Source organism: Podarcis cretensis (assembly GCF_951804945.1).
Source record: "Podarcis cretensis genome assembly, chromosome: 17".
NCBI lineage: Eukaryota > Metazoa > Chordata > Lepidosauria > Squamata > Lacertidae > Podarcis > Podarcis cretensis.
In genome coordinates, this window is record NC_137187.1 from 43,058,163 (window position 1) to 43,077,486 (window position 19,324).

The 19,324-nt window shown below is 45.2% G+C and overlaps 1 protein-coding gene across 19 annotated transcripts in view; it reads left to right on the forward strand.

Annotated features, from left to right (window-relative positions):
* LOC307206175 (methyl-CpG-binding domain protein 1-like) overlaps positions 1 to 19,324 on the forward strand; it is a 178,695-nt gene that overhangs the window by 57,712 nt on the left and 101,659 nt on the right. For 16 of the 19 annotated variants that reach the window (XR_013834300.1, XR_013834301.1, XR_013834302.1 and 13 more), the window contains 2 exons: positions 1,467 to 1,550; positions 10,471 to 10,635. Coding sequence is in view for 16 of the 19 variants with exons in the window: in XM_079958994.1 (XP_079815120.1) it covers positions 1,467 to 1,550; positions 10,471 to 10,635 (249 nt within the window). In the remaining 3 variants the exon portion in view is untranslated. The remainder of the gene's footprint in view (positions 1 to 1,466; positions 1,551 to 10,470; positions 10,636 to 19,324) is intronic. The other 3 variants (XM_079958998.1, XM_079959001.1, XM_079958990.1) reach the window with 1 other exon arrangement.

Consider the following 19,324-nt stretch of genomic DNA (forward strand, 5'->3'; position numbering starts at 1 on the left):
CCTGGTCCACGAAGCTGGGTGGCCCCTCTGAGCAGTCTTATCTTCCCTTTTTGAAATTCATGTCAAAATGTCATGGAATTTCCCACACAGTGGTACCTTGGTTTTATAACAGCTTAGTTTATAAACAACTTGGAAATAGTAAATTGCAAACCAGGAAGTAGGTGTTTCGGTTTGTGAACTTTGCCTCGGAATTAAAACATGTTCCGCTTCCTGTTGAGTCTGTTCCATTTCTAAATTGAGTCCTCCTGCTGCTGAATGGAGGCTTCCTGCTGAGTCTGTCTTCTGCTGTGTCCCACGCAACACAAAGTTGATATTTGGAGCTTTTTTTGTTTGTGTGACTTTTTCGTGGCTATGGCTTGTGACTTGTTTTTGTGACTCTGTGGAACCCAGTTCAGCTACTGATTGATTGTGTGACTGTGGAAATGGATAAAAGCTCTGCCCCCTCCAAACAATGACTATCATCAGTGCAGGTTAGGGAAAAAAATTAATTTTAATTTTTATCATCTACAATACTGTCTTATTTGCTTTCATTTTATGGATCAATGGTCTTGTTAGATAGTAAAATTAATGTTAAATTGCTGTTTCAGGGGTTGTTTTTAAAAGCCTGGGATTAATCCATTTTACATTACTTTCTTTGGGAAAGCATGCCTTGGTTTTAGAAGGCTTTGGTTTTAGAATGGGCTTCCGGAACGGATTAATTTTGGGACCCAAGGTACCACTGTATTCCCCTAAATCAGTCAGCACTTGATGATTTAACTAGAAATAAGGCTTAGTCTGTGTGAGTTATTAAGTTAACTGTAACTCAGTTGATCCAAAGCAGGGTTTGGCAACCCACAAGCGGCCCATGGGGGTCATTTAACTGGCCCATGGACCCAGCCTTCCGCTCGAGGACCCCCGCTGCCCACTCGGTCGGCTTCCGTGTGCCACACTAAACGGGCGTGGAGCAGAGCGGGGACTACCTTCCACAAAGCTGGAAGTTCCTGCAGCCAATGGGAAGCGAAGCTGCACATGCCTGAAATAATGTTTGCACACACACGCACACTCTGGTCCACCACGGTGTGTGCGGGGCTGTGAACTGGCCCAAGCCACAAAAACCTTGCCGACTCCTGGTCCAAAGTTTATAGATAGTGTGCTTTTGCTCCTGGAGAATACTCCTTTCTGTATTGCAAGGGATACACACTGTATCAGACTCGGTGCAAATACTAAAGTGAGTTGAAATCATGGTGTTGCACACTGTCTTTTCTACCTGGGGTCCTGCTCCCTGATAAGCACCAACCCGACTCATTTGGGAAAGCTCTGACATGTCGCGTGGGGCTGAGCCTCAGCAGGGGATGAGGTGCCTGAAAGTCTTGCATAGGTAAAAGAATACTGCAGCATTTCCCAGCATGTAAATTTCTTTGTGGGAACAACGGAGACTAGAAGGGTCTCCTTGACCACCCCAACTCACGTGGGTTTCTTCTTAACAGAAGAAGCAGTTAGGAGCAGTGAAGGAAAGGAAGAAACCTGGTCGTCCCCCCAAGCATCCCACTGCCCATCTGAAGAACAATGTGGTAAGCATTGCATGGGGGGTCTCTGGGATGTGGCTTTTCTGCATGGGGGTCTCTGGGATGTGGCTGAGCTACAATTTATTTCTACAGCCATTTGAGAAAGTGATTTGAAGCACATTTTCTTCTAAGATCTTAATCAGTGTACAGGTGCCCAAAGTTGTGTGGTGTGTGTATCACAAATGGAGACCTGCATTTCCTTCCCCCTTCTCTCATCATGTGATGGGAATCGATGGAGTCCACCCAGAAGTCCTCACTCCCAAGTGGAATGGAAAATATTATCGTATTTTTCGTCCTATAGGGTGCACCGGCCCATAGGACGCACCTCGGTTTTTTTGGGGGGGGGAAATGAATAAAAAAAAATTATTTCTCCCCCGCAGCCGCGGCTGCCGCCCCAAGCCTTGTGCACACCTGCCTGAAGCACGGGGCACCCTCCGGAGGGCTCCGCGTGCTTTGGGCTGCAGACTGCCGCCCCAAGCCTTGCGCGCCTGGCAGGACCTGCTGCTGGGCACGTGAGGCTTGAGGACACTCGCCTGAAGCACGGGGAGCCCTCCGGAGGGCTCCGTGTGCTTCGGGCTGCAGGCTGCCGCCCCAAGCCTTGCGCGCCTCGCAGGACCTGCTGCCGGGCACGCGAGGCTTGCGGACACTCGCCTGAAGCACAGGGAGCCCTCCGGAGGGCTCTGCGTGCTTCGGGCTGCAGGCTGCCGCCCCAAGCCTTGCGCGCCTGGCAGGACCTCCCTCCGGGCACGCGAGGCTTGCGGACAGTCGCCCGAAGCACGGGGCACCCTCCGGAGGGCTCCGCGTGCTTCGGGTGGCAGGCTGCCGCCACAAGCCTTGCGCGCTCGGCGGGACCTCCCGCCTGGTGCGCATCGCTTGCAGACACTCGCCGGGGCTGCAGGCTGCTGCCCCCAAGCCTTGTGAGCCTGCAGGAACTCCCGCCGGGCTTGCAAGGCTTGCGGATAGCTTCCTGAAGCCTGGAGAGCGAGAGGGGTCGGTGCGCACCGATGCCTCTCGCTCTCCAGGCTTCAGCGAAAGCCTGCATTCGCCCCATAGGACGCACACACGTTTCCCCTTCATTTTTGGAGGGGAAAAAGTGCGTCCTATGGGGCGAAAAATACGGTAACTGTGTTGGGAGCTGATGAAGCCTTGGAAATTGAATCGGGAAGGGGAGGGATTGTGAGGGCTTTAGCAGCCCATCCTGTCCACCCCCACAGATGTGTCACAATCTGAAAATACAGTGGTACCTCGGGTTACATATGCTTCAGGTTACAGACTCTGCTAACCCAGAAATATTACGTCGGGTTAAGAACTTTGCTTCAGGATGAGAACAGAAATTGCGTGGTGGCGGCACCACGCAGGAGACCCCATTAGCTAAAGTGGTGCTTCAGGTTAAGAACAGTTTCAGGTTAAGAACAGACCTCCAAAACGAATTAAGTACTTAACCGGAGGTACCACTGTAGTTTGAAAAGCTAAATCAGCTATGTGCCCAGGAAAGAAGTAGAGAGAGCAATGAGCAACTTGAAATCTAATTAGCATTTAATGAGACTGCAGTGCGTGTTATTTGGGAAACTCGCTTCTATTATTATTATTATTATTATTATTATTATTATTATTATTAAATTTTATTATTTTCAATTAATTCACATTACATGTTAATTGCCATACACCTTCATCATTGTACATAACATGAATATATTATTTCTGCAAATTCCCCACATCTAACCCTGCAACCACCTCCCCTTATACCCAAATGCCCGTGTGACTTCCTTCAACCACATGTTTGATATCCAGCTTATTACTTAATTACTTATTTTTTTAAAACCTTCAAAGTGGTTTACCAAAACAAAAACCAAAAAAACACCAAAGCAGTAAAATCAAGAAAAATTAACAATCCTACTTTAAAACATACAAAACATTAAGATTAAAATTGCTTCAACTTCCTAAGCGTCTAGGTATATTTGCCTAAAGAATGCTTTTAGCAGTTGCCCGAAAAGAGTCTAGCAAAGGCACGTGCTTTATTGCAATAGGCGGGGAATTCCAAAGTGCAGGTGCTGCCAAGCTAAACAATGCAGTACAGATATTATGTGGAACGTGTAGTAGTGCTTGAAACGACTGAAGAGGAGGTTTTATTTATTGTGATTTCACCATGCTCTGTATTATCTGAAAAGGAAAACATTTATTTAAAAAACCGGACTGCACAGCAGCAATCTACTCGCCTATGAGTCTCATCATGATCACTGGGACTTATTCCCAAGCCAATGGTGCATAAGATGGGCTGCTATCCTTTGCACCCCTTGCGTCCAACTTGTACCTAAAACTCTGCACAAACCTGCACCAGAGAATTGTAGAGTTGGAAGGGATCCCTGAGTGTCATCTAGGGGCAATGCAGGAATCTCAACTAGACCATCCCTGACCGATGGCCATCCATCTCCTGTTTTTCCCCCTCAGCCAGGACACACAACAGTGGAGACTGGAGGTGGGGGGAAAGATAAATTTTGACAGTGGGGCAGATTTGTCAGGCGCATGCAGGGCCAGCTTGAAGACTTTACACAGAGAGGAACCCCACCCGCATGTAACGTAACAGGCAGGGAGCCAGCTCAGATAGAGAGAAAGACATGGGGGGGGGGACAAAAGAGTACCAAAGTCTGTCCATTTTTTCCTCTTTGCGATGGTGGCACTAGGGCTCTGGGATGCAGCCGGAGCTCTGGGACCACCCTCCCTAAAATATTTACTTGTCTTCAATGTATTGTTACCACCATTCTATAGTACTGATCCATTTTAAATTAAACACTTTCTCTAAAATTAAAATGGCAGAAGTAATCAGTAGCATACATATGAAAGGAAAGGTGAGAGAATATTTCCTAATTGATTTATTGGAAAGCAAGACCCCAAGGTGGCTATCACCTATGGAGGCTAAGGCTCTGAAATATTGGGAGATATTAGAACAAGATCGAGACACATGGAGATTGCAGAGTTTTGAGAAACTAAAAGATAAAGTGCGAGATTGGTTACATTATCATCAAATAAGAGAAGCCTTTAACTTGGATAAAAAAATAGGCTTCCAGGTGGAAAAATCGAAATTAGAAACAGAATTGTTAGAACCTAAAACTAAGATACTTTCGAGAATGTACAACTTGCTGTTAAAATGGAACACTCAGGATGAAACAGTTAAATCAGCTATGATTAAATGGGCACAGGACATTGGTCATAACATTATGTTTGCTGACTGGGAAAAGTTGTGGACCACCGATATGAAGTTTACGGCATGTAATGCCTTAAGAGAAAATATTATGAAAATGATCTATAGGTGGTACATGACCCCAGTCAAGCTTGCAAAAATTTATCACCTGCCCGATAATAAATGTTGGAAATGTAAAGAAACTGAGGGAACATTCTTTCACCTTTGGTGGACTTGTCCAAGGGTTAAGGCTTTCTGGGAAATGATATATAATGAACTAAAAAAGGTATTTAAATATACCTTCTCTAAGAAACCAGAGGCCTTCCTTTTGGGCATTGTCGGCCAATTGGTGCTAAAGAAAGATAGAACATTCTTTATGTATGCAACAACTGCAGCAAGAATACTTATTGCAAAGTATTGGAAGACACAAGATTTGCCCACCTTGGAAGAATGGCAGATGCAAGTGATCGATTACATGGAATTGGCAGAAATGACTGGCAGAATCCGAGATCGGGGAGAAGAGTCGGTGGAAGAGGACTGGAAGAAGTTCAAAGAATACCTCCAAAAACATTGTAAAATGTTTGAATGTTAAAATGATGTTGGATACAAAGATAATATGGCATTAGTGATTTGGTAAAAAGAAATATGTAAAAATGACGTGGAAAAAAAGGGGTAAGACCAGAGTATTATTATGTTGTGACTAAACAAATGATATAAAGGATTAAGTTATAAAGAACATGTGATAAATGGTTTTAAAAGAAAAGGAAACCAAATGCATAATAGGCTGAAATGTATAATATTGATTAAGACTGGAAAGAGGGTAGGAAACTGCTAAAATTGATTGTGTAAAGGGGAACACAGAAAAGGGAGATGTGAGGAAGTCAGGAAAGAGGGTTATAAAGATAGTAAGCAAGTAATAACTTTTTCCTTGTTTATTGTTGTTTTTGTCGTGCTGTTTTTGATTGTCTTTTTTCTGTTTTTTGCTTTTCTTTTTTTCTGATTGTGACATTTGTTTTGTTGTGAAAAACCTTAATAAATATATATATATATATATATATATATATATATATATATATATATATATATATATAAAGAATAGTTCCTAATTGATACAAGGGAGACACAGATACACAAGCACACAGAAGTAAATAATCCAAGTGTGGCTTGATGTTATGTCATCGAGTTGTTAAGTGTTATGCTGTTAAGTGAAGCTAAATCCCCACTGGCCCATGGCAGAGGAAATGAGGCACATTCATTTTATGTTACACGGATAAGATTATTTTAGTACGGTAACCCCATCCTGAGAATGGAGGCTAGCACGTGAGCAATTTCTGCAAAGGTTGGTGATAAATTTTCATCCTCAAAATTACTGCAACGTTTTTGTTATGTACTGAAGTTCTCACCCTGGGCCAGCAGGGGGATACTGTAGATAGTTATGCAAATGAAGGATCAAAAGTGACGTTCAGTGATTGGATAGCTTGTATGCAACTGAAGGATCAAAAGTGACGTTCAGTGATTGGATAGTTTTAGAAAGTTGCAACAGTTACAATTGTTCTGGAGCTCTATATAAGCAGGCTGACTGAGCTCCTCAGTTCAGTTCTGTTCCAGCTTACAAATAAAGAGCTGCTTTGGAGAAATCGCTGTGTCGTCTGCTATGTCAACCCACAATTTAACACTGGCGACGAAGGTGGGATCGATGGACATCAGAGCACAGCCAGATGCGGCCATCCTCTGAACTGAGCTGAATCACTGAGCGAAATCACTGAGCGAAATCACTGGACAGAACCAATTCAGAGCTGACTGTTCTGGCTAGAGCACTGTGTTCCATCCATCGCCCTTCACGCCGGCATCGGAATCATGGCTTCACTTGTGCCTCTACCGCCATTTGCGCCAGCCTCTGAATCATGGGACTCCTACCTCGCTCGGTTTGACTGCTACCTCCAAGCCAACGAGCTGACAGCAGTATCAAAGGAACGGAAGCTGGGCCTATTCCTCAGCCTCTGTGGGCCTGAGGTGTTTGAGACGGCCTGAGCATTGGTTGCGCCTGAAGCAGTCCAGGCAACACCATGGGACACGATCCAAGAGAAGCTCCGCAACCACTACACGCCAAAGCCGTCCAAGATTGCTGCCCACCATGCGTTTTACCACCGGAACCAGGCAGAGGGGGAGTCAATCAACAACTACACCACCGCCCTCAGACAGGCTGCAATGCACTGCGAGTTCCGAGACTTAGACGATGCCCTGATGGATCGAATCGTCTGTGGGGTCCGGGACATCCATCTGCAACGGCGTCTCCTCGCCAAGCCAGACCTCACGCTGCAGAAAGCCATTGAGGAGGCTGTGGCCTCGGAAGCTGCTGAACGCTCCGCCCAGGAGATCCGCAAGGCCAGCAGCCCACGTCTTGCTAGGAAGCCAGTTCCAGTGCATCACGAAGAGGCCAGCAGTGATGAGGCATCCTCCAGTGAAGACGATGACGTGCACCTGGCAAAGCGGGAGTGCAGGAAGTTCCAACAGAAGTCCAAGGGCCAACCGGAATGTGCCGGCTGCGGAGGCAACCATTCCCGTGCCAAGTGTCGATTCAGAGACGCCATCTGTCGGACGTGTTCCAGAAGGGGCCACATCGCTAAGGTCTGCCGATCGGCTCTGTCTGACACCCCCCCCTTCACCGACTCGCAAGTCCAAGTCTTCACTCCAGTCTGCCAAGGAAAGATGTTTTGCTCTCACCAACTGCCGCTGCCCGTCTGGAACCATGATTGGCCAAACCGACTTGCCTATGCGACGCAAGCTGAACGTCACGGTGCTCATTGAAGGAGCTCCATGTGACATGGAGATCGACACCGGGTCTGCCCTGTCCATCGTGTCTTGGAGCACCATCAAAAGACTAGTACCCAGAGTGTCCAAAAGGCAACTTGACTCTCACCGTGTACACCTGAGAGACTACCAGGGAAACAACATTCCCTTGGTAGGCGTTGGCCGGTTCCGGATCGCCTTCAAGGATTTTTCGGGCCTGCTCCGACGTGGTGGTGAATTAAATCCTGTCAGGTACTATTTCGGTTGCTCAAGAGTAACCAGGCAGGACTCCGACCTGTCTTTTACAGGCTTTATTTTGGTGCAAACTATTTACAGTGAAGAGCATAATAAGTTCATGTCTTGCTCAATCGCTAGCAGAATCCAGGAGTGGTCTGTTTTTGTACCTCCCCCAACATAAAAGCTTAATCACCCCCAGCCTTTTCCACCCCTCCCTGCGCCTCAGACTACTGCACATGATGGGTGATGGCAAGGGCGCACTAGCGTCCTCTGGTCCTTACACCTCTTCTCCACAAGAGGTGGGACTTTCTTCCTTGCTGGAAGAGGAACTGCTTCGCAAGATTTTCGGAGGCTCCCTGTAACACAACTGCCCCTCTATCTCTCACCTCTGAAGGTCTAATATATTGCTATTCTCAAGCCGAATCCATTCCTTAATCCAACAGAGGCAAGAGGTCTGAAAGTAGATCTTCAAATCAGGGAGGCCAACCCCCCACCTTCTCTCTTATCTGTAAGGAGTTTGAATCTTATACAAGATCTTTTACCCTGCCATATAAAATTTGATAGAGTCCTTCTCCACTTGTCAAAGCAATCCATTTTATTAAATATAGGGATCATTTGGAAGACAAATAAGACCTTTGGGAGTATATTCATTTTGATTGCTGCTATTCTCCCCCAAATACATAGTTTTAACCTATGCCAAATTTCAAGATCATTTCTAATTTGGCTCCATAGTTTACTATACAGTGGTACCTCAGGTTAAGTACTTAATTCGTTCCGGAGGTCCGTTCTTAACTTGAAACTGTTCTTAACCTGAAGCACCACTTTAGCTAATGGGGCCTCCTGCTGCCGCTCCACCGCTGGAGCACAATTTCTGTTCTAATCCTGAAGCAAAGTTTTTAATCCGAGGTACTATTTCTGGGTTAGTGGAGTCTGTAACCTGAAGCATATGTAACCTGAAGCGTATGTAACCCGAGGTACCACTGTAGTTATCTTCAAATAGGTTTAAATTTTTCATTGTAGTTTGTATACCTAAATATCTAATCTTGTTAACAATTTGGAACTCCACCTTTTCCTGCAGTTCTCTTTTTTCTTTCTCAATATTTTTAACCATTAATTTCATCTATGTCATATTTAGTTTAAAACCAGAGACTTTCCCATAACTCACCATTAAATCTAAGTTTTTTTTTAACACTCTCTATTGGGTCCTCCAATGTCAGGAGTAGGTCATCAGCGAATGCATGGAGTTTTAATAATAATAATAATAATAATAATAATAATAATAATAATAAATTTTATTTATACCCCGCCCTCCCCAGCCAAGACCAGGCTCAGAGCGGCTAACAACCAATAATAAAAACAAGTTGATTAAAATACAACTTAAAAAACAAGATTAAAATACAACATTAAAACATTAAGATGCAGCCTCTTCACAGGAGGAGAAAGGAAAAAAGAAAGAGGGAGAGGGAATCAAATTGATTGTAAGCCAAAGGCCAGGCGGAACAACTCTGTCTTACAGGCCCTGCAGAATTTATATCCCAAGGCAATACATTTTATACTCTCCTCTAATCTTATGTATTGAATCAGAGTTTCTAAAGTAAAAATAAACAGGAGCGGGGAGAGTGGGCACCCTTGCCTTGTTCCCCTTTCAATCCTAAAAGTCTTTGACATTTCGGAGTTAATTATCAAATTTGCCTTTTGAGATTGGGAACCTTGCCAGTGTGGTGTAGTGGTTAAGAGCGGTGGACTCGTAATCTGGTGAACCGGGTTCGCGTCTCCGCTCCTCCACATGCAGCTGCTGGATGACCTTGGGCCAGTCACACTTCTTTGAAGTCTCCCAGCCTCACTCACCTCACAGAGTGTTTGTTGTGGGGGAGGAAGGAAAGGAGATTGTGAGCTGCTTTGAGACTCCTTAAGGTAGTGATAAAGCAGGATATCAAATCCAAACTCCTCCTCCTCCTCCTCCTCCTCTTCTTCTTCTTCTTCTAATGGGGAAAGAAGGAAAAGGAAAAAGGAGGGGTGCTTGAGAAATGCTTATTATTTATTTATTATCTACCCTTAACCCTAAGGTCCCATTTAAACGTAACCACAAAAAGGTGACTGCCAAATTATAAAGCACAAGGCAGGATGAATGGATTGGCCTTAGAATGCCTGTAAAGTGGGCTGCTGCAATCCTTAGTGGACTGTCCATCTTTGTCCGAAAGCTTAGCTGATTTCTCTGGCAGCATCTTAAGGCCATATTGGGCAGTTCAAAAGCAGTGTGTCCGACACATTGAATCTGCATAGACTCTGAGTGCCTGTGAAAGATCTGACAAGCCTTGTGTAGAGGTCTGTTTTCAAGAACCCCGTGACTAGTTGACAGTAAGAAGTGCCATTCTAAAACTTCCTACTTCACAGTTGAAAATGAAAACTGTATTTGGAGTTGAGCCTCTGTTCCTGATGACAAACAGCACACAAAAATTGGGGTTGTCCTGGATCAAGCTGTGTTCTTCCTGTTACTGCCTGTGGAAGATCAGCTGATAAAAGGTTTTGAAAGGAGGCAACAGTTGCTTAAAGAATAGACTTGGCTGGTTTTTCACTGTCTTGGAAGGACTGTCTTCCACCTGCCACCATGGAAGGTTCTCACTGTCTTTTGGGTACCCACAGAGATTACTCATTGCTCATTCTTTACAGCGCAATCTGCCTGGCTCTTCCTGATTGCCTGTGTTTTTCCATCCACTGCAGCAGACCTCTGCTAGCCGGCGAAACCGTAAGTGTGGCAAGTGTGAAGCCTGCCTGCTGAAAATGGATTGTGGCCGCTGTGATTTTTGCTGTGACAAGCCCAAGTTTGGCGGGAGGAATCTCAAGCGCCAGAAGTGCCGCTGGAGACAATGTCTGCATTTTGCTATGGTTAGTGCCTCTTCACATCTGCTCAGTTGTGTCGTTCAGCCTCCTTGTTTCTTCCCTCCTCTTTTCTGCTTACTCACAAGATGGCTTGCTTTGCATGAGATGTGTCTTGCCATCCCATCACTGCATCTTTTTTGCTAGCCACAGACATCAACACTGGAACTGCGTTTCATCAAGCCCCTGAGAAATCCTGCATGTTTTGGGTTGCATGCTGGCATGGGGCTTTCTGGCAAACAGTTTGGGTGGCTGCAGGTGTTTATGCATATAGTATGGCTTCTGGATTTTAATCTGGCCCTGTCAGCATGGCCTGGATTAGATGAAAGTCTCTCTAGTTCAGCATCCCGTTTCCAGCCGTGGTCGTCCAGGTGCCTCTGGGTTGCTGACAAGCAGGGCAACAAGGCTGATGATCTTTTCTTTGTTCCTGAGATGCTGCCTCTGTCTATTAAAGTTCCACTAAGTGATCATGTGGGCCTCAACAGTTGTGCTGCATTGTATTTTAAAGCCTTCTTCCTTTTTAAACTCTTTATATTCCCTTTTCAATTATGCAGAAGAACACAACCACATTTTAAAAATCAAAATACAAAACTTGTAATAATTTGGGCTTGGAGGGAGAAGGAAAGTAAAGAATCCAGCTACAGGCTACCTGTCTAATGAAATGCAGTCATATGCAATATTGGGTTGGGAGCGGATTTCTGTACAGCAGCTGACCACTCTGATCACATTCATATTCAGGGTTGTAAATCATAATGGATAAAGTTGAATTCCTCAAGTCTCTGTGATTTGTTTGCAGTAAAGCAGAGCAGGGAACCATTTCTCAAAAGCCTTTTTCAAAGTCTCCCAAAGCTATGCAACAGCCATCAGTAAGTTGAAATTCCATAAGTTAAATGTGTTGTGTCTGTTAAGACAGACTTTGCTTTTGTGCATCTTGAACTCACCTCCAGTCATCTCAAGATCTGACATTGAGAGGATGGTAAATATTTCCCTGTCTCTGTATGGTTGTAATTTGAAAAACCTCTGTTATGTTCTCTCTTCACTCCCCACCTCCTGCCAAAACCCAAAAAGCTTCTTGTGTGAACAGTGTGACCTTCCCTGTCCTAGGTTTGAGCTATCACTTTTATGGAAGCAAATCATATAGTTGGAAGGGACCCTGAGGATCATCCAGTCCAACCCCCGCAATGGAAGAATGTGCAGCTGTCCCATATGGGGATTGAACCTGCGACTTTGGTATTACCAGCACCATGCTCTAACCCAGTGTTTCCCAAACTTGGGTCTCCAGCTGTTTTTGGACTACAACTCCCATAATCCCTATCTAGCAGGACCAGTGGTCAGGGATGATGGGAACTGTAGTCCAAAAACAGCTGGAGACCCAAGCTTGGGAAACACTGCTCTAACCAACTGAGTTGTTGTATTCAACATGAAAACCTTCCATTTCTGAATCTAGAGCTGACGTAATATTTTATGTCTAGAATCTAGAACACTCAGATTTGAAGAACCCTGGAATCTTTATTTTCTCTGGTAAGCGCTGCTTGCTTACCAAGTTAACAGTAAGCTTTATCTTCCTGATGAAAAAATGAATGCAAAGCCCATTCAGCTTCCTGTAAATTCTGGACTGAATTTCTGTGAAGCTGAAAATTGAGAGGAGTTGAGACATAGCTGGAGGTTAAGGGCTTGCTGTTTGAGGTTCTATTTCAACTCCACTGTGTATGTTACTTGCTTTTCTGAGCCGATCATACAAATGTAGCAATGAAATGCAATGTTGTTACCTCTCTGCAGGTGTGTGGCTGGTCAGAATAACAGAATGCAGCAGGAGAAAGCCAATGTGGCAAAGGTTTCTGCTGCTTGTGGAATCGCCAGTGGGGAGCCAGTAGTTTTCCGTATCTGCAAAAGTTGTTTGGATTCTTTCCCTCTAGAACAGTGTTTATAATAATAATAATAATAATAATTTATTATTTATACCCCGCCCATCTGGCTGAGTTTCCCCAGCCACTCTGGGCGGCTCCCAATCAGTGTTAAAAACAATACAGCATTACATATTAAAAACTTCCCTGAACAGGGCTGCCTTAAGATGTCTTCTGAATGACAGGTAATTCTTTATCTCTTTGACATCTGATGGGAGGGTGTTCCACAGGTCGGGCGCCACTACCGAGAAGGCCCTCTGCCTGGTTCCCTGTAGCCTCACTTCTCGCAATGAGGGAACCGCCAGAAGGCCCTCGGCGCTGGATCTCAGTGTCCGGGCTGAACGATGGGGGTGGAGATGCTCCTTCAGGTATACAGGACCGAGGCCGTTTAGGGCTTTAAAGGTCAGCACCAACACTTTGAATCGTGCTCGGAAACGTACTGGGAGCCAGTGCAGATCTCTCAGAACCGGTGTTATGTGGTCCCGGCGGCCACTCCCAGTCACCAGTCTAGCTGCCGCATTCTGGATTAATTGCAGTTTCCGGGTCACCTTCAAAGGTAGCCCCACGTAGAGCGCGTTGCAGTAGTCCAAGCGTGAGATAACCAGAGCATGCACCACTCTGGCGAGACAGTCCGCGGGAAGGTAGGGTCTTAGCCTGCGTACCAGGTGGAGCTGGTAGACAGCTGCCCTGGACACAGAGTTAACCTGCGCCTCCATGGACAGCTGTGAGTCCAAAATGACTCCCAGGCTGCGCACCTGGTCCTTCAGGGGCACAGTTACCCCATTCAGGACCAGGGAATCCTCCACACCTGCCCGCCTCCTGTCCCCCAAAAACAGTACTTCTGTCTTGTCAGGATTCAACCTCAATCTGTTAGCCGCCATCCAACCTCCAACCGCCTCCAGGCACTCACACAGGACCTTCACCGCCTTCACTGGTTCTGATTTAAAGGAGAGGTAGAGCTGGGTGTCATCTGCATACTGATGAACACCCAGTCCAAACCCCCTGATGATCTCTCCCAGCGGCTTCATATAGATGTTAAAAAGCATGGGGGAGAGGACGGAACCCTGAGGTACCCCACAAGTGAGGGCCCAAGGGTCTGAACACTCATCCCCCACCACCACTTTCTGAACACGGCCCAGGAGGAAGGAGCGGAACCACTGTATAACAGTGCCCCCAGCTCCCAGCCCCTCTAGGCGGTCCAGAAGGATGTTATGGTCGATGGTGTCAAAGGCCGCTGAGAGATCCAGCAGAACTAGGAAACAGCTCTCACCTTTGTCCCTAGCCCGCCGGAGATCATCAACCAGCGCGACCAAGGCAGTTTCAGTCCCATGGTGAGGCCTGAATCCCGATTGGAAGGGATCCAAATGGTCCGTTTCCTCCAGGCGTGCTTGGAGTTGTTCAGCAACCACCCGCTCAATCACCTTGCCCAAGAATGGAAGATTTGAGACTGGGCGATAGTTGGCCAAATTGGCCGGGTCTAAAGATGTTTTTTTAAGAAGCGGTTTAATGACCGCCTCTTTCAGCGGGTCTGGGAAGGCTCCCTCACAGAGGGAAGCATTCACCACCCCGCAAAGCCCATCGCCCAGCCCTTTCCCAAACTTGGGTCTCCAGTTGTTTTTAGACTGCAGTTCCCATAATCCCTAACCACTGGTCCTGCTAGCTAACAGCTCCAAAAACAGCTGGAGACCCAAGTTTGGGCAATACTGCTCTAGAGCAACTAATATTGTTTTACATGTAGAGGATGCTGTGTGAGGTTTTCTCCCTGCTCCCCACCACCCAACATTATTTTTTCGGTGAGGAGATCCAACTGATCTTCCTCATGATCTGCATCTAATTAATCCACCTTATTCAGCTGAGAGGGAACATTTCTCCCTAACTCAGACTCACTGGTGACTGTCAGGGCTGGCTAACCTTTTTTGGGACACAGGTTTGAAGTGGTTATGACTGGAGTGTACAAGTGGGTGTGTTGTTGTTGTTGTTTAGTCGTTTAGTCGTGTCTGACTCTTCGTGACCCCCTGGACCAGAGCACGCCAGGCACTTCTGTCTTCCATTGCCTCCCGCAGTTTGGTCAGACTCATGTTTGTAGCTTCGAGAACACTGTCCAACCATCTTGTCCTCTGTCGTCCCCTTCTCCTTGTGCCCTCCATCTTTCCCAACATCAGGGTCTTTTCCAGGGAGTCTTCTCTTCTCTTTTTTTTTTTATAATTTTTTATTAAGAGTTTTTTTAAAAAAATACAATAGAAAGAAAAAACAGCATAAGCAAAAAAAGACAGAAAAGAAAAACAAACATAAAATTTGGCATCATGTAATAACCAACTTTTCTTCATTTTTGGACTTCCTCACATTTCCCGCTCCTGCATTCCACATTAATAAAACTTTAGCCAGCAATTTATCACCTTATTTCCATTCTTATTATACACATTTTCAATATTTTGTCCCTAACTTTGAATATTTTATCTAGATCTTAAATACCTAATTTTAACATAATATTTATTCAAAATTTATTATTCTCATACAATTCACTCATTCTCATAATCTTTTCAACTAGCTTTATGGTGCCCTGTTATTTTCAAATCTCTCATCCTTCTTAACACTCGTATAGTTTACAGTATTTTTGTAAATAGTCCTTGAATTTCTTCCAATCCTCCTCCACTGCTTCTTCTCCCAGGTCTCGGATTCTGCCAGTCATTTCTGCCAGCTCCATGTAGTCCATCAGTTGCATCTGCCATTCTTCCAGCGTGGGCAAATCTTGAGTTTTCCAATATTTAGCTACAAGTATCCTTGCTGCTGTTGTTGCATACATAAAAAATGTTCGATCATTCTTTAACACCCTCTGGCCAACAATGCCCAAAAGGAAGGCCTCTGGTTTCTTAGGGAAGGTATACTTAAATACCTTTTTCAACTCGTTATATATCATTTCCCAGAAGGCCTTAACCCTAGGGCAAGTCCACCAGAGGTGAAAGAACGTTCCTTCAGGGGAGTCTTCTCTTCTCATGAGGTGGCCAAAGTATTGGAGCCTCAGCTTCACGATCTGTCCTTCCAGTGAGCACTCAGGGCTGATTTCCTTAAGAATGGATACGTTTGATCTTCTTGCAGTCCATGGGACTCTCAAGAGTCTCCTCCAGCACTATAATTCAAAAGTATCAATTCTTCGGCGATCAGCCTTCTTTATGGTCCAGCTTTCACTTCCATACATCACTACTTGGAAAACCATAGCTTTAACTATACGGACATTTGTCGGCAAGGCAATATCTCTGCTTTTTAAGATGCTGTCTAGGTTTGTCATTACTTTTCTCCCAAGAAGCAGGCATTTTTTAATTTCGTGGCTGCTGTCACCATCTGCAGTGATCATGGAACCCAAGAAAGTAAAATCTCCCACTGCCTCCATTTCTTCCCCTTCTATTTGCCAGGAGGTGATGGGACCAGTGGCCATGATCTTCGGTTTTTTTGATGTTGAGCTTCAGACCATATTTTGCGCTCTCCTCTTTCACCCTCATTAAGAGGTTCTTTAATTCCTCCTCACTTTCTCCCATCAAGGTTTTGTCACCTGCATATCTGAGGTTGTTGATATTTCTTCCGGCAATCTTAATTCTGGCTAGGGATTCATCCAGCACAGCCTTTCACATGATGAATTCTGCATATAAGTTAAATAAGCAGGGAGACAATATACAGCCTTGTCGTACTCCTTTCCCAATTTTGAACCAATCAGTTGTTCCATATCCAGTTCTGACTGTAGCTTCTTGCCCTACAAAGAGATTTCTCAGGAGACAGATGAGGTGATCAGGCACTCCCATTTCTTTAAGAACTTGCCATAGTTTGCTGTGGTCGACACAGTCAAAGGCTTTTGTGTAGGCAGTAAAGCAGAAGTAGATGTCTTTCTGGAACTCTCTAGCTTTTTCCATAATCCATCGCATGTTTGCAATTTGGTCTCTGCTTCCTCTGCCTCTTCTAAATCCAGCTTGCATTTCTGGGAGTTCTTGGTCCACATACTGCTTGAGCCTTCCTTGTAGAATTTTAAGCATAACCTTGCTAGCGTGTGAAATGAGTGCAATTGTGCGGTAGTTGGAGCATTCTTTGGCACTGCCCCCCTTTGGGATTGGGATGTAGACTGATCTTCTCCAATCCTCTGGCCACTGCTGAGTTTTCCAAATTTGCTGGCATATTGAGTGCAGCACCTTCACAGCATCATCTTTTAAAATTGTAAATAGTTCAGCCGGAATACCATCACTTCCACTGGCCTTGTTATTAGCAGTGCTTTCTAAGGCCCATTTGACTTCACTCTCCAGTATGTCTGGCTCAAGGTCAGCAACCACACTACCTGGGGTGTACGAGACAGCCATATCTTTCTGGTATAATTCCTCTGTGTATTCTTGCCACCTCTTCTTGATGTCTTCTGCTTCTGTTAGGTCCTTACCACTTTTGTCCTTTATTATGGTACTCTTTGTACGAAATGTTCCTTTCATATCTCCAATTTTCTTAAACAGATCTCTGGTTCTTCCCATTCTGTTGTTTTCCCCTATTTCTTTGCATTGCTCGTTTAAGAAGGCCTTCTTGTCTCTCCTTGCTATATTTTGGAAATCTGCATTCAATTTCCTGTATCTTTCACTATCTCCCTCGCATTTTGGTTGCCTTCTCTCCCCCGCTATTTGTAATGCCTCATTGGACAGCCACTTTGCTTTCTTGCATTTCTTTTTCATTGGGATGGTTTTTGTTGCTGCCTCCTGTATAATGTTGTGAGCCTCCATCCATAGTTCTTCAGGCACTCTGTCCACCAAATCTAAATCCTTAAACCTGTTCCTCACTTCCACTGTGTATTCATAAGGAATTTGATTTAGATTGTATCTTACCGGCCCAGTGGTTTTTCCTACTTTCTTCAGTTTAAGCTTGAATTTTGCTGTAAGAAGCTGATGATCTGAGCCACAGTCAGCTCCAGGTCTTGTTTTTGCTGACTGTATAGAGCTTCTCCATCTTTGGCTGCAGAGAATATAATCAATCTGATTTTGATGCTGCCCATCTGGTGATGTCCTTGTGTAGAGTCGTCTTTTGTGTTGTTGGAAAAGCGTGTTTGTGATGACCAGCTTGTTCTCTTGACAGAATTCTGTTAGCCTTTGCCCTGCTTCGTTTTGATCTCCAAGGCCAAACTTGCCAGTTATTCCTTTTATCTCTTGATTCCCTACTTTAGCATTCCAATCCCCTATAATGAGAAGAACATCCTTCTTTGGTGTTATTTCTATAAGGTGTTGTAAGTCTTCATAGAATTGGTCAATTTCAGTTTCTTCAGCACCAGTGTTGTTGTTGTTTAGTCGTTTAGTCGTGTCCGACTCTTCGTGACCCCATGGACCAGAGCACGCCAGGCACTCCTGTCTTCCACTGCCTCCCGCAGTTTGGTCAGACTCATGTTTGTAGCTTCGAGAACACTGTCCAACCATCTTGTCCTCTGTCGTCCCCTTCTCCTTGTGCCCTCCATCTTTCCCAACATCAGGGTCTTTTCCAGGGAGTCTTCTCTTCTCATGAGGTGGCCAAAGTATTGAAGCCTCAACTTCACGATCTGTCCTTCCAGTGAGCACTCAGGGCTGATTTCCTCAAGAATGGATACGTTTGATCTTCTTGCGGTCCAAGGGACTCTCAAGAGTCTCCTCCAGCACCATAATTCAAAAGCATCAATTCTTCGGCGATCAGCCTTCTTGATGGTCCAGCTCTCACTTCCATACATCACTACTGGGAAAACCATGGCTTTAACTATACGGACCTTTGTTGGCAAGGTGATGTCTCTGCCATCGCCTTTCTCCCAAGGAGCAGGCGTCTTTTAATTTCGTGACTGCTGTCACCATCTGCAGTGATCATGGAGCCCAAGAAAGTAAAATCTCTCACTGCCTCCATTTCTTTCCCCTTCTATTTGCCAGGAGGTGATGGGACCAGTGGCCATGATCTTCGTTTTTTTGATGTTGAGCTTCAGACCATATTTTGCGCTCTCCTCTTTCACCCTCATTAAAAGGTTCTTTAATTCCTCCTCACTTTCTGCCATCAAGGTTGTGTCATCTGCATATCTGAGGTTGTTGATATTTCTTCCGGCAATCTTAATTCCGGCTAGGGATTCATCCAGCACAGCCTTTCACATGATGAATTCTGCATATAATTCTGCATCCCTTCATGGATCACTGCCTTGCCGTGGCGAAGGGGCTTGAATAACTCAGAGAAGCTATGAACTATGCCTGCAGGGCACCCAAGATGAACAGGTCATAGTGGAGAGTTTTGACCAAACGTGATCCACCTGGAGGAGGAACCGGCAACCACTCCAGTGTCCCTGCCAAGAAAACTCAGCACCAATAGTTGATGCATAAACTTGATTACTGTGATATTAAAAGGTCTGCCTTGGATTTGTATCGAGATCATTCTTTCATTTTTGAGATTGCATCCCAGTACAGCTTTTGCCACTCTTTTGTTGACTATGAGGGCCACTCCATTTCTTTTACGGGTTTCTTGCCCACAGTAGTAGATATGATGGTCATCCGAACTGAATTCGCCCATTCCCATCCATTTTGGTTCACTGATGCCCAGAATGTCAGTATTTATTCTTGCCATCTCATTTTTGACCACATCCAACTTACCCAGGTTCATGGTTCTTACATTCCAGGTTCCTATGCAATATTTTTCTTTACAGCACTGGACTTTCCTTTCGCTTCCAGGCATATCCGCAACTGAGCATCCTTTTGGCTTTGGCCCAGCCGCTTCATCAGCTCTGAATCTACTTGTACTTGTCCTCCGCTCTTCCCCAGTAGCATGTTGGACGCCTT